Source organism: Fringilla coelebs, assembly GCF_963513975.1.
Source record: "Fringilla coelebs genome assembly, chromosome: 2".
In the NCBI taxonomy this organism is placed as follows: domain Eukaryota; kingdom Metazoa; phylum Chordata; class Aves; order Passeriformes; family Fringillidae; genus Fringilla; species Fringilla coelebs.
In genome coordinates, this window is record NC_140029.1 from 102,696,110 (window position 1) to 102,711,747 (window position 15,638).

The 15,638-nt window shown below is 41.1% G+C and overlaps 1 protein-coding gene across 1 annotated transcript; it reads left to right on the plus strand.

Moving 5' to 3' along the window:
• The first annotated feature begins 2,219 nt into the window (after positions 1-2,219).
• On the plus strand, positions 2,220-13,526 carry MRPL39 (mitochondrial ribosomal protein L39). The gene is made up of 10 exons (XM_084226926.1): positions 2,220-2,289; positions 3,556-3,762; positions 3,982-4,121; positions 4,752-4,851; positions 6,104-6,171; positions 7,459-7,571; positions 9,073-9,138; positions 10,329-10,482; positions 11,571-11,618; positions 12,291-13,526. The coding sequence occupies exons 1-10, from the start codon at positions 2,247-2,249 to the stop codon at positions 12,375-12,377; spliced, it is 1,026 nt and encodes a 341-aa protein (XP_084083052.1). The 5' UTR covers positions 2,220-2,246; the 3' UTR covers positions 12,378-13,526.
• The last annotated feature ends 2,112 nt before the right edge of the window (positions 13,527-15,638 follow it).

A 15,638-nucleotide genomic window follows, 5' to 3' on the forward strand; every position in this document is an offset into this window, starting at 1 on the left:
ACAAGACAGAAGTGCAGACACGTAAAGAAACAACATGAAGACACTAATGTCAGTGAAGAAGTCAAGTCCCAGATGGGAGGGATGAGGAGATGCCTTTAGTTTTAAGCTGAAATCTTCTTGTAAAGCTATGGAGAAGGACTCTTTTTTCCCTATGATGCATGAAGGTATGGGGAGATGAAAGTGTTCAAATTGGAGATATCAAGCAAAGGCCCCCATGGTAAAGTAAGTAGATGTTAAAGTTGCTGTGATCCTATGAGAAGTTTGAACAGGGAAAGAGAGAAGAGTGATGAAGGTCCTGTACCCCCAGGGAGAAAAAAAGAAGATCTCTGTTCCTAGAGATGAAGATAATTTCAGAGATAGATAATGAGAACCTTTGCCTTTGAACAGCTCACCTTTAAATCAGTACCCCATAAGCTGACATGGCCCATAAACACAGCTGCAGGAAAAGCTTGTGGAACATGGGAGTGATTTCACTATTGCACATTTCCCTGGGCAGCTGCTATTCATGGAGAGAGCTATTCATGTTTTCTTGTAGAGAAGTCTCCATAACATTAACAAGAGGGACTTCTCTCCCTAAGTGAACTGAAGAAATGCTGTTCTAGAGGTGGTAAACTGGCTGAAAATTTTAAGTTTGTCTGTCTGCATTGTCAGTGGGAAAGAAAAGGTTGTAGGGGGAGGAGAAGTGTCCTGAAGGTTTTTGTCCTGATTCTTATTACTCTTTCTTTTAGTTGCTGTTAACAAATTTTTCTTTATACCTTTTTTAGGTTTTGAGCCTCCTTTGCCTTTCTTCTAATCCTACTTCCCAGAAGGAGACGAGTAAGTACATCCTAGTGAGTACACTAGTGATTGACCAGCACTGAACCCACCACACTAATTAGTGCACTGGCCGAAAAATCTCAAATTAGCAAACCTAAACCACTAGGGAAATTGGTGTTTCCACCTGGTTTCAAACTGAAACTGCCACATCTTCCCAAAGCCTAGCCATGCCAACCCAATGCAGGTGGGCAGTGTTAGCAAAGGGGAGCAGGCAGCCAGTGGTGGAGGTACAACATTCTGGGATGATGTTCCTGCCTAGAGTAATGCTCAGAACTACTCTGCAGGACACTGGAAACAGCACCGAGACGGTCAGAGCTCACAGTGTTTGGAAAATGCTCTCAGAATCACAGAATGGAATTGGGAGACACTACCTGGTCCAACATCCCTGCTTAAGCAGGGTCATCCCAGAGCACATGACACAGGATTATGTCCACATGGTTGTGGAATATCTCCAGTGAGGGAGACTCCAGAATTTTTCTGAGCAAACATGGTGTGACTCCACAATCTCAGGCACATAGTGGTGGGATTCTTGGGGTTGTCCTGTGCAGGGCTAGGAGCTGGACTGGAATCACAGTCCTAGATTCACAGAATGGTTTGGGCTGGAAAGGACCTTGAAGGTCATCTAGTTTCAACCCCTTGCCACGGACAGCGACACCATTCACTAAACCAGGTTGCTCCAAGTCCCTTCCAATCCAACCAGATATGAACAATTCCAGGGATGAGGCAGTCACAGCTTCTCTGAGCAACCTGTACCAGGGCCTCACCACCCTCACAGGGAAGAATGTTTTCCTTATATCTAATCTAAACCTACTCTCTTTCCAGGCTACTTTTCCTTCTTCTGTCACTACAAGCTCCGGTAAATAGTCTTGCCTCTCTTTTCTGTAAGTTTTCTTCAGGTGCTGGAAGGCCACAACTAGGACACCCCAAAGCCTTCTCTGTTCCAGGCTGAACAATCCCAGTTCTCCCAGCCTTTGCTGAGAGCTGCTCCATCCCTCTGATCCCCTTGGTGCCTCCTCTGGCCTGGCTCCAGCAGGTCCCTGTCCTTGCTGTGCTGGGAGCCCAGAGCTGGATGCAGCCCTGCAGGTGGGGTCTCAGCAGAGGGGGCAGAGGGGCAGAATCCCCTCCCTGCCCTGCTGCCCACGGGGCTCTGGGTGAGCCCAGCACTCGGGGGGCTCCCAGAGCACACGGCCGGGCATGGCCAGCCTCTCACCCAGCAGGATGACACCGGCCGATGATCGTTGCGGGTCCCTTCCAAGGCAGAGCACACTTTGTGGCTCGGAGTTGCGGTGGGGCCGCTGGAGGTGGCGGCGGCACCGGGGCCCGGAGGCTCTCGCCGCCCGGCGGCCGCGCCCGGGACAGCGCCGGAACGGCGCGGCTGCAGCCGGTGTTCCTGGCGGAGCGCGGGGAGGGCGCACCGGGGCTGCGGGAGCATGGCCGCGCCGTGGGCCGGCCGCGGGCTGCGGGCCGGGAAACGTGAGTGCCGGAGGGAGCCGGGAGTGCCGGAGGGAGCCGGGAGTGCCGGAGGAAGCCGGGAGTGCCGGAGGAAGCCGGGAGTGCGGGGCAGAGCCGAGCTCGGGCTCGTACTGCGGCCGTGCTTGGGCTCGTACTGCGGCCGTGCTTCCAGGGGCTGGGGCTGAGGGGGCCTTATTAGGCCGCCTGTCTGAGGGAAGGGCCTTTGCAGCCAGGGAGAGACATTAACCTCTGCACAGGACCAACTGCCCCAGGATAGAGACTTCTGGAGATCATCCAGTCCTGCCAGGGCAGGGTCACCACGAGCGGGTGACACAAGAACATGTCCAGGTGGATTTGGAATGTCTCCAGGGACATACTCCACACCTTTCCAGGGCAGCTTATTCCAGTGCTCTGCCCCTTTCCATGGAAAAAATTTCTTCCTGGTGTTGAAGTGAAACTTCTTGTGTTTTAGTTTATGGCCATTGATTCTCATCCTATTGCTGGTCACCACTGAAAGGAGTCTGGCACCAAACTCTGGGCACCTGCCTTTGAGATATTTATGTGCATTAATGAGATTTCCTTTCAGTCTTCTCCTCTCCAAACTAAACAGGCCCAGCTCCCGCGGTCTCTCCTCATAAGAGAGATGCTTGAGACCTCTCATCATCTTTTTGACCCCTTTGTTGCCTCAGAGTCTTCTGTTGTGACTTTGGGCAGGCAGTGCAGGGTCCCAGCGTGCTGGAGCTGCAAAAGTGCTACCTTGTACATATTGACATGGACAGGTGGGTGATCAGTGGCATTGTAGAAACCAAAACCTTTTAAAGAGGCTTTGAAAACTCAGAATGGGTCACAGCATGGTTGAGGTTGGAAGGGACCACAGTGGGTCATCTGGTCCAACCTCTCTGCTCAAGTAGGATCATCCCAGAGCACATGGCACAGGATTGCATCCAGATGGTTCTGAAATATCTGCAGTTAGGGAGCAGTCTGTTCCAGTGTTTGGTCACCATACAGGGAAGTTCTTCATGTTCATGTGGAACTCCTGTGCATCCGTTTCTTCCTGTGTCCTCTTGTCCCATTGCTGGGCCCCACTGAGCAGAGCCTGGTCCCTGCTCTGACCCCTCCCTGCAGGCACTGACAGACACTGATGAGGTCCCCTCTCACTCATCCCTTTTTGAGGCTGAACAGCCCCAGCTCCCTCAGCCTTTCCTCACAGGAGGGATGCTCTGCTGGACTCACCCAGGGTTGCTTGCTCTGGGATGATTGGTAACTCAGTGTCTCTCCTGTCCCCAGGGTACATCTCCGCGCCAGCTTTCTCTCGGCTGACGCCTGATGAGGTGGTTCGGATGCGAAATGAGCTCTTCACCAAAGAGAAAGAGAGACAATTGTCTCTTCACCCACGGATTGAGAAGATCGAAGTGAAATACACGGGGAAGCCGCACCCTGGCAGCGTGTTTGTCATGAACAAGGCTCTGTCCACGCCGTATAACTGTGCCATGCGTAAGTGGATGGACTTCTGAACTAGCCCCTCATGGTGAATGTAGTGCTGCCAGTTGAAATGGAAACAGTTAATTTTTGGAGGCTTATTTCACACTTCATCCTTCCAGGTCATTTACAAGTATAAAACTTGCATTTGTTAGAAATCTGAACTGCTGATCCTGAAAAATATGGTTAATAACTAACTAATACTTTAGGTTTTTTTTTTTTTATTTTCTTTAGATTTAAGTGAATGGCATTGCAAGAACTCTGTTCTGGCTTTTGTGGATGGCGAAGTCTGGGACATGTACAGACCCCTGACCAAATCATGTGAAATTCAGTTCCTTACCTTCAAGGATGAAGATCCAGAGGAAGTAAACAAGGTAAGTTATTATCTTGTTCCATTGTAGGTGACCCTATCTCATTGCAGGTGGCCATAATTATGACCTCTTGATTCTTGGTTCTGTGTGCACCTTTCAGTTCCATGCCTGTCTGCTTTCTTGAACTTTGTTGTCATTAAAGTTCAGACATTTTTAATGTCTTTTTCATGGTGCACCATGGCTATCATTAGCTGGACTAGTGTGGGCTAGGTGAATTGTTGGCTTTCCTTTCAACTGTTGTACTATTCTGGGACTTCAGATTTAAATATCTCCAGGGTTACATCTGGCTTGCATTCTAAGTGCAGTTTTGATTTTTTTTATTGGATTCTGTTTGGAGAATCATCTCTGAATAGAAGTTTAAATACTAAAGAAAGTAATCATAGAATCATGGAAAAGGTTGGATTGGAAAGGACATTAGAAGCTCGTCCAGTTCCACCCCTTGCCAAGGGCAGGGATGCCTTCCACTAGACCAGGTCGCTCATAGCCCTGTCCACCCTGGCCTTGAACACTTCAGAGGTGGAATGCTTGGGTTGGCAGCTAGGTTTGTGCATCATCCAGTTAAGTTTTGGGGGGATTTTTTTTGAATAATTAGCTTCTAGGCATTGAATTCCTGTTCTGAAATTCTCTTTGCAGGCATATTGGCGTTCCTGTGCCATGATCATGGCGTGTGTGCTAAAGCGGGCGTTCAAGGATGAATATTCAGTCAACCTAGTTAAAGCTCCAGAAGTGCCAGGTGGGAAAAGTGTTTTATATTGATTGTCTTTTGTTGCTTCTCAGGTGAAAACTTAGAAAAAATTATTTCCAATGATTGATGGTACTTAGCATTGATATGTGTATTACATGCTGTTGTAGTTGCCTTTAATTTATAATAACCACACTAAAACCAATTTTGTTATCAATGTTCAGAAATAGGTCCTTGTGGCCACTGGGTTTCAGATCACTTAGGATTTCATAGCTGAAACGACTAACTAAACCTCTGTATTGTGAAGTGACATGAGCAAGGTTTCTAGATGTGATGAGACATGTTTCTGCAGAATTTGCTCTAATAACTGCATAACCTTGTCCATCACTTGACTTTCTAAAAATGACAATGTCTTCACCAAATTGGAAGATTATTGAGGTACAAACAAGCTTAGTAACAACTTCTGCTCATCTGTGATCTGATTTAAGATTTAGAAAAGTGAAAAAATGCACAAGAGGTTGTTTCAATAACAAAACCTGCATCATTATGCATTTAATATATGAGAAGGTTGGTTGCTGGTCATGTGGAGTGGAGTGCTATAACTGCTTCTCTTTTTAGAAATTTTAGCATTTGTTGTGATTGATAAGTACAGGTAAATATTTCAGTTCTACCAGAATTTGGAATAATTTTGGATATACTCAGCTATATCATTATGCTGCATGTATGGAAATAATGTCATCTTACTGGGTTCATATATTTGATTTCTAAATAACCATAAGTCAATATACACAAAAGAGTGTTCTAACAGCTGTCAGATAAATTTGTGTTGCCTTTACCGAAATTTATGCATTGTTTGTGTCATGGATAAACAGCTCTAATATTGTCTGATTTCTCTATGCAAAAAATTACTCTATAATTTAATGGCTCATATTTATTGTATGAGGCATACAATGGAAAAACAGTGAAGTATTTTTAAAGTGAGTGGTTTTGGTTTTTTTTGCAGTGTTAGATGCAGTTTTGTGAAGCAGTTTATTTTTTCCCCTCTTTATTGGGATTCTCTTATACTGACATTGCATTAAAACTCCTTTCAAATTACTTTCTCATTCAGTGAAGTGAAATTAACACAAGTTCAATCTGTCATTCTATAGTATAATCAGAGTAGAAAACTTTTGTTGTATGATGAATTTCTAGAAGTAATTCTGTTTTTTCTTCTAATTTATTTTGTTGTAAGAATATAGTATGACTGTGAGATGCATACTTTGTTACAAACATGAATATTTTTATCTTTGGATTGGAATTGCAGTGATCTCTGGAGCTTTCTGTTATGATGTGGTTTTGGACAATAAACTGAATGACTGGAAACCAACAAATGTAAGTACTTTTCAGGCATAAACCCAAAAAGTTCTAGAGCTTGTGTCCTTGTCCAGTTCTTTTCTGGTAGGGGAGAAGAGACAGAGCTTTCTTTCCCTTTTTGTTAGTGCACGTTTGTAATAGTCTTTGGAAGCTGATCTCTGCATTTGCCACACACTGGTGCTATGGCAGAGTGTTCTCAATTTCCTTTCAGACAAAAATAAACCTTGTGCTGTCTTCCACATGCTTTCAGGCTTTAGGTCTGTGGAGCTAGAGAAAATTCTAGTCTGAGGTACAAGTTCAGAAACAATTGATGGGGCCTTTGGGGCCTCCATGCCATATTTGTTACTGTACAGATCTGTTCCTCCTCAGCTGCTCCTGCCTGGTTATGTAGATGCAGCCACAGTCTTTGTGTGAGTAGAGTCTCTGAAAATAAAAGTGTGTATAAGGCATATTTTCTGGTGGCTTACAGCAGAATCAGTTTGTTGTTGAATAAAATCTGTGAGCACATTCAGCTGCAGCTCTCCTTAATAGCTTGCTTATGTTTCATGCTCTGCAGTAAATCTAATAATCTGAATGCTCTAAATCTCACAACCATTTGTGATCACTAATGTTTTGCCCATCTGGGGCCCATTCTTGTTCTTGTGCCCAAAAACCAGCAGTGGGGTGTATGACTAGCAAAGCAATATTGGTACAATGCAGAATTTTTCTTCAATATGATCTTGTGGCTGAAGTAATTTAGTTAGAAATATTTTCTACATGACATTTTAAATGTAATTCCACCTCATAACAATTTCTTATTTCCGAGTAAATCTGAATTATGCAGAACCTCAGATTCTGGTCCAAGATGACAAATTTTTATTTATTAAACATTCATTACCTTTTTTTCACTTTGATCTATCATAATATAGCTTATTTATAAGTGAAGACTCTACTCTGGGAAACAAGATTTATAGATGAGTATTCAACAGTAGCAAGACTGTGTGTGTAGTACCATGTCAGGAAAACCTACTATTAAACACGCCTAGTGCCTATTAATTAAACTGCAATTTAATTAATATATATTGTTTTTGATGGAAAATGCCTATTTCTCATTGAAATGATTGGGCACTGAGTCTGTCCACTAAAACAGTGATGATCTGTAGTTCTCTTATGATAATAGTAAGACACTCCTACAGTAAAATTGCTGTATTTAGGGTTTATAGTAGATGATCTTTGTTGCTTTGAGAAATATTTAGTGTTTGCTGTGCTTTATCTGTTCACTACAGCTGTGAAAAGATGGTTACAGTTTTTATGTTCTTTTATTAGGACAACTTCTCTTCTCTTACAAGGGATGCCAAAAAGCTAATCCATCAAGACCTGCCCTTTGAAACACTGCACGTTGAAGCAAAAGTAGCACGTGAAATGTTTCAGCATAATAAGTGAGTGTCTGAATTGGCCTTTCTTTCAAAGAGGAAATTAGAAATCAAGTCAAATCTCTGCTTGGTTTTATAAATCTAAAATATGATGGATGAAGTAAGAAGGTACTTCTCCCACTGCTCTGAATGAGCCTGCCTCCATTCTCTTCCCACCAACTTACTCACACCAATTTACTTAGTTCTTGTTGTTCTCTTCAGAGGCCAGCACCAGGCACCTTTACTGGATGTAGTTTCCTGACAAACTGAAAGACTGAGACTTCTTCTGTTCACTAGTGAGCTTTGAGATTCCACTACTATTAAGTTGAAACTCTGGTGGTTAGCCTTGACATAGTAGCCTTTTCTGAAAGGCTTCCATATTTAAAGAAATGCATATTTTTCATGTCCTGGTATCTTCAAATGAAGATTTAATGAAATGCAGTTTTTGAATTGTATAGGGGAAAATGGGTAAAATACTTTGGTCTGTGCTATAAAAAAAGGTTTGTTCAAAACCTCTTGTCTTCTTTGCTGAAAAAAGTACCTCAGCCATGTTTCTGGTCCACAGCTTTTTGGCAGGTGGAGAGATGTAGGGGGAAATGAGAAATAATTTATCATGTTGTGAACCAAAATTAAACTACAATGAAGCTGAAATTGCAAAATAGCTAATTTTTTAGCTTAATGCTGAAGGTCATTTTAATGTGACATTTGGATCATCATCTCCATTTTGTTGGCTGCATTGACAGCAGGTGGGAGTTGATTTTTGATGGTCCCTTTAGATTTTGTGTATAGAAAGCACAGAGAACGCTTCCCTGTATTGCAGGAGACCAGCTGTTAAGGGCTGCACATTGCATCAAGTCAGTTTAGGTGGTGTCATGGTGTCTTCTAGTCTTACAGGTGACCTGAAAAACTCTTATTTGTAGTAGTAGGTCCATTGTATCTTTCTGAATAAAACTGCTGTGTGAGCATAGCCCTCCTATAAAATATGCACGGAAGAGACTGGAGTAGATGTTTCAATAGGAAGGGACTTGCAACAACCACCTAGTTCAGCTGGCTGACTGATGTGGGGCTGACAAGTTACAGCAAATTATTCCCAGATGCCTCTTAATCAGTGACGGGCTTGGGGCATCAACCACCTCTCCAAGAAGCCTGTTCAGTGTTTGAACACTGTGTCCTAAGGAAATGCTTCCTGGTGTGTCCAGTTTGAACTGCCTCCCAGCACAGCATTAAACCATTCCCAGACATCCTATCTCAGGATCCCATGTTGACTGTGCCTGATGATTGCACTATTTTTAAAGTGCCTTTCAGTAGTGCTTAGTAAAATCTCTGTAATTTTTCCATGAACTGAGGTTAACTAAGAGGTCTGTTAATGTAAAGATGTGTTCTCATTAGGAATTTAAACCAGTCTCAAAGCTCACATAAATACAAGCATGATTTTTAGGAATTTTAAATGAATTAGTTTCTGAAGTGCTCTTATAAGAGCAAGGTGTTAAAGGTGAGGATTTTTAAAACAATTTTTTTTCTTGTCCAGATACAAAATGGAGATGATAGAAAGAAAAGCTTCTCAGAATATGGACGGAATTGTACCATTACATAGGTAAGCACAACTGAACTTTCATGCTGTAATGATTCACTGGACCATTTGAGTATATTGCAAGTACTCTCTGCAAGTGAGAAGAGCAAGTTACTTGGGATGATTTTAAATTTAAAGATCACTTGTATTCATTACTGTCTGTGGTCTGTCTTAAGTTGTTGTGGTTTGTTGTCTTGGTATGTTTAATATAACCATTATTTTGTGATACTTTCTGATACTATGTTTCTATTTTGTGTATGTTAAGGGTGGTAAGTGCCAGAGAAGTTTTTTCAGTGCTTTTACATGAAAACTAAATAAATCTCTAGAGCTTGACAGGCTAAATAAAACACAGACCAAATACTGGTTTGAAAACAAGAGTTAGCATTGTATAATGGATTTTTCTTTCAAAGTTGTCAAGGTCTTCCTGACTTACAGTCTACTGCTTTGTGGTGGTGGAGATGAGAATAGAACAGCATCCTGGGGATACAGTGTAAGATACAGAGTTCTTAGCCTGGAGGCAGGATAATTGCCTGTATCTCAGGCAGTTCTCTTAGGCTATTGCAGGATATTCAGTTGTGTAGATGTCTAAAGAGTTCCTAATTTGTTTTTGTTCTATCGTAAGGAGCATCATCTATCTAAAGGAACAGATGTCTTTGCAGTGGTGGTTCTTAAAATTCTAGAACAATGTTGTGTCATTCTTTCCTTCCTCCCATTCTGATTTGCTCAATAAAGGGGAAAATGGGCTTACCTATTGCTTTCTGGGAGAGGTTCATTCTCAGTATTTCTTTGCTGTACTATGCTGTCTCTCTTTTCTTACTTGATTTGCAGTTTTCCAAGAACTGGACAGGGAAATAACTGTGCAGGTTGTAAGCACTGTAGTGTGGAAAACCGATCTTGGAGACAAATCTTTTTCTGGTGAATGACATCCCAGTTTTAGAGCCAACATGGCAGCAAAGACTTTTTAAACCTAAGATCCTTTCCTAGACTTGAGGTTTAAATTTTCTAAGTTCATTTAAGGAAATTGTGTGACCTGTAGTTTTGGTTTAGGAAACTTAAAAATGCTGAGCTGGAGATTTGTTTAGATTTGGTTTGGGATTTGTGTGGATTTTCTTTCTGTTGGTTGGAATTTGCTAATCAAAAATAAAACCTAATCTCCTTGTATTTTGCTTGAAATATATTTGGTATATAAACTGGGGTTTTTTTTGTCCCCCCAGGTTTGGTGACTTTGTAGATGTCAGTGAAGGTCCTCATATTCCAAGGACAAGTTTCTGTTTCCAGTATGAGATAACAGCAGCCCATAATCTTGAGACTGACCGGTCTGAATTGATAAGGAGATTCCAGGGTGTGTCCTTGCCAGTCCATTTGAAGGTAAGTAATCCATTTTGCACAGGTTTTCTTTCTTTAAATTAGAGCATTTTAGCTGTGTTTTCATTTTTGTTAGGTGTTGTATTGGTAGCTAAATGGAATTCATAGTTGAGAGCCGTGGAAAGGGAGGGCCCCTGATTGTGACTGTGTTGGATATTTGGGGTTCATTTTCCTGAAACAGTTGTGGATGTGTAGTCAGAACTGGAAAAATTTGCATGAGAGGGCCCATGATGTTATTTTTCAGTACAGAAGGTGTTGTTTCAGTTGTATAATTCCTGCATGGATATTTCATTCTGCTTGCCTAAGTTGTGCATGCCAGTCTTCTGACATGTAGGCTACTGACAGTGCTTAAAAGAGCAGAACTTTGTATTTATACTCATGATAAATATACCATTCATAGAATTTCATGACACCAAAGTAAAACAAAAAATATCCTAACTCTAATGAGTCTTAGACAAAGAACTGAAGGTGGAGGCAGGAGTCTTTATTCCCATTCGTGTTGACTTACATGATTTTGACCTTGTGATCTAGGACACGTACTATTGTCTTAGTTGGGGAAGTTTTCAAGGGGTCCTCAGCTGATCTCTGTGTTCCCTTCCTAAGCATAATTCCCTTTTTTGCCAATTAATTCCTTAAGGATTCCACACAGTGGATGAATTATAGAACCATGAAATGTTATGGGTTAGAAGGGACCTTAAAGTTTATATAGTTCCAACTCCAAGGAGAGGGGCACCTTCCCCTGGACTGGCTTGCTCAGAGCTCCATTCAGCCTGGCCAAGAACACTTCATGGATGTGGAACAAGGGATGGTGCATGTGATGGGTAGACATTTATTCACATCCCCCACATGAATATGGTCAAATTGGACACCAAAATTTTAAGTTGTTAAAACGGAACATTTGAACTTTGTAGATGTCAGTGAAGGTCCTCATATTCCAAGGACAAGTTTCTGTTTCCAATATGAGATAACAGCAGCCCATAATCTTCAGACTGGTTAAAAATTATGGTTTTGTGCCATCATTTCTATACATCTATTCTATGATAAGATTATTTTTTACCTCTGCTAACAGCATTTAATGACATTTCACACAGGCTCACCACACTGTGTGGCACAAACTGGTGGAAAGATCAAAGAGGCTGGTAAGTCTCACTCACACTGTAAGTAAAGTACAGGTTACCAAATACAAAGGTATGCTTTGATAGAGGACACTGTGAATGATTAGTGGTAGGTAGTATATTCAAGAACACATCTTTAGGAATGGAAATATTCACAGGTGAATGGAAATCAGAAATCTAACTGCTTGTTTATTAAAGGATGTGGTAGCACTGTTTCTGAGGTCTGTTATTAAAAAGCATTGCACCATTTAAAAACATATATTATTTGATTGATAGGATTTGTCCAATTAAAAAATACTTCAAGGTAAATGGAACTATAAGATATTATAATCCACATATAACAAAATAACCAATATCAAGACATATTTAAACATAGGAAGTCTTTGTAAGAATTAAAGAGTAGCTGTTGTAGAGCCTTTCGATCAATAATTTTACTTACTTGTTTGGTAAGAGACAGAAAAAAAAGTACTTCATGTCTTCTGAAACTTGTTAGCCATGGATATGTTCTGAGCCAAGGCATCTTCCCTGCACTTAGTTTGAATATTCTTGTCCTTCAGGTTGTTTAATTTTGGAGAAGATAATAGTCTTTGTAGATTGTCCTTTCTTGTTACCATGACAGTATGAGGGGAGGAATTTCAGGATCAAGGAAAGTGAAATAGTTTTTAGAAATATAACAAAATTGATATCTTTCTGCAGGTCACTGAAGAAGAATATTTGGAAACAGCAGCACAATCTCTTGAGGCAAAAGATGGAACTGAAGAAGGAAAACATGTATCAATTTAAATCAAGTGGAACCTGTAAATGTACATAATAAAATGTGAATTTTTACATTACTTGTTTGTGCCTCCTACAAAAGTGTCTTGGGTAATTAATTCGAATTCTGTGATGTAAATCATAAATAGGTATAGACACAGGTATACACAAAAGGTTTCAGTCCCCTTTAAAGGTTTCCTTAAAGAAAAAAAGGGTGGGTGAAGGAAGTTAATTTTTTATCTGCAATAACTTGCAAGTTGCCCCTGTCCTTACTGTGGCAACAGTAATTGCATGTGTCCATCCATGTGTTGTTGCCTACTGCAATTGAAAGTTGAGACAAATAGTATCTTAAAAAGATAACCTTAAAAGTATGTAAAGGTATAATTTCCACTGCTTTATCAATAAAAAATAGTAGTCTGTAAAGGCCAGAAAGTTCTTGGAGTTTAATGATTTCTTTCTGCTGCACAAGTGCTGTTAAAGATAATTTTCCAGAGTAATACCAAGAGGTTAGTTCATTACTTGGATTCCTAGTGTACTAAGATTTATTATGCATTTTCTTTGCTTGATACTTAAATATGGTGACTTCAATTAAATTTTGCAAGAGGGTTTTGTTAGATGATGTTTTCATATGTTTTGTATTTTTATCCCTAACTCATTAGGAATAATATATTATTCCTCATTATACCAGAGGAAATTTTTATTACTTTTTGAAGTGCAAATATTTTCTCTGAATTTCATCCCAGTTATTATTTTTACCATTAATTGCATCACATGGTTCCTAATCAGTTGACACCACAGTTTTGTGAGAGCAGGGTAGTAATTCAGTAAAATATATTTAGGTATAACCCACGTCTTCTCAGGATACTTGGAAAACAGATGGGGTTTTTTCCTCTTGATTAATGTTGCAGAGGACTGTTTATAGTGGTATCAGATGCTTATTTTTTTTTAAATAAGATTGTTGATTCAAAGTTTACCTTCAATACACACATATGCATTTACACATTCTGTATATTTTCATTAAATTGAACTTGCTGGAGCGTACTTTGGCTTTGAACCTGTTGTTCTGGTGCTGCTGAAGAAGCAGGCATTGTTTCTTGTCTTAAGAAACACAGAAATTTGCTCTTTGTGTTGTTTTTTTTGGGTTTTGTTGTGGTTTTCTTTTAGTTTTGCTTGGTTGGTTGGTTTTTGTTTGTTGTTTAATGCAGTACTTGCCATTTTTGATTAACGCAAGACTGGTGAAATTTTGCCATCTGAATTTTGGGATCCAGTCCAGGTGATCTGTTTTGAATCTTAAGCTTGTTCTATTACAACCCAGAAAGCCCCCTGATATCTGCTTGCCATTTTGGGTATCCAAAATTCCTCCTGGATTCCACCAGCTGCAGAGGAAGGTGAGATGGCCGCTATCACTTAGGAGTATCCTTTTTTAACCCTGTCTGGAATTTCAGAGTTTTTCTGGCATGGTCTTTTTTGGGCATCTGGGGAGAGGTTTTTTTTCTGGTTTTTTTGTTATGTTTGGGGTTTGAAATTTATTGGTTGGAGCAGCAGGAAAGTAACCCCACAGGTGAACCCCCACAAAAAGGACTTTTCTAAGTGTGTGACTACAATACTGAAAATGTTGTTGACGTCTGTAGCAGACCCTTCCCTGGAGGTCGTGCATAAAATGTTGGGAGCTCAAACTTCTGTAGAATTCTGTGCTACCTCACACCTTGGCTTCCATGGTGTCCATTAGAGAGGTCTTCCTTAGGGAGAGATGTAGCTGGAGGGTGCCTTTGAAAAGCACCAGGATCCTCACAGAGCACAGCAACAGTTAAGAGAACTGGGCAATAGTGTTCATTTCTTTCTCACCATAGCAGATTTTGAAACAGTAATCTACAGGAATGTAGATTGAAGTCTGTTCTGCCAATATGGGATTCAGAGCCACATGTGCAGAGAAAAACGTGTGGTTTTTGGGGGCGATGGCTCATACAGTGTTTTGAGTACTCTCTGCCTGATCTGTATTAAGTGATGGCACTGCTAGAAAAGTCCTGAACATTTCTGAAATGAGCATGAGAACAAATGGAAGCAGTGCTCAGTTCCCCTGGCAGCCACAGAGCAGCAGGGAGATACAACCCTGAGCTCAAGGCCATTTATTTTACCATTGACTGTTGGTGTATAAAATACTGAAATTGTCTGCTGAGAAGGCTCAGCAGCAGGTGAGCCAGAGTGATGTTTCCTGTCTCTTTTTGACTTAGGTTTTCTGAACTTCAGCTGAACTGCAGGGTGGTTCCAGCCTGGCTGGCTGCTTGGGGCTGTGCTCAGACACATACCTGCAACTATCACTGTATACCAAACTTAAACATATGGGGTTATATAAAATGCCGAAATGGACATGGTGAAGCTCTGAATGAGTGTGGATTCTGGATGTTTGTGCACTCTCCTGCCCTCCCTGGGGCCTGGCCCAATCTTCTCCATTGGAAATAGTCAGAAGACGCTATCATGGATCAGTTCAAAAAGAGACAAGAAAGTAGATGTTATTTTCTATCCTGAATGCTATAGGAAACTGCAGGGATTAGGGGTGGATAGATGGGCAAAAGAGACTGCAGAATTTAGCCAAGTCCCCTTCTTGACTATTTCTTTTTATTAAATTTCTATGTGTAAAGAGGCAATTTTTACTCAGCAAAAGAACTGCAGGACCAGCTAAAAGTAAGGAAGTATTTTGGAGGACACAATGCTGCAAAGTGGAGAAAGGGGAGGGCAGGGTCACTTAGGCCAATTTACATGAGCAGAAGCTGGTACTGGCCAGATTCTGATAGGGAATAAATAAGAATTTTTTTAATGGTGAAAGTGGTGCAACACTCGAACGTATTGTTCAAAGAACTTGTGAGTACCTGAGCCTTGGAAATATTCAAGGTCAGGCTGGATGGAGCTTGGTGCATCCTGATCTAGGGGGGTTGGAACAGGATGATCTTTAAGGTCTCCTGAACCCAAGCCATTCCAGGATTCTGTAGTGATAGGGGAAAAGGCCTGAGGCCTTCTTTGTTGTTGCACATCTCAGCAGTAGTTTCATGGCTTCTCACATTCAAGTTGTTCCTCCTGCATCTTGTTTAAAAGAGTTGAAGCTTTTAATTTTTCACTTTTCTTTACTGGTTTTATCCAAAAAAAAGAAAACCTTATATTAAGGTTAAAGCTACGTGGTGTCTTGATCCTGAGAGGTGGCAGTAGGAAGGCTGAGCAGTATCAGCTGACACATATAACCAACTGAGAAATTTTCTTCCAAAGAAATATTCTGTATATCACATTATCATGGATTTT

Bases quoted from the DNA above. Each gene is read 5' to 3' on its own strand.
- MRPL39 (XM_084226926.1), top strand. From the start codon at position 2,247: ATGGCCGCGCCGTGGGCCGGCCGCGGGCTGCGGGCCGGGAAAC. The intron at 4,852-6,103 runs GTGGGAAAAGTG...TTGGAATTGCAG, and splicing joins TAAAGCTCCAGAAGTGCCAG to TGATCTCTGGAGCTTTCTGT. The intron at 9,139-10,328 runs GTAAGCACAACT...TTGTCCCCCCAG, and splicing joins GGAATTGTACCATTACATAG to GTTTGGTGACTTTGTAGATG.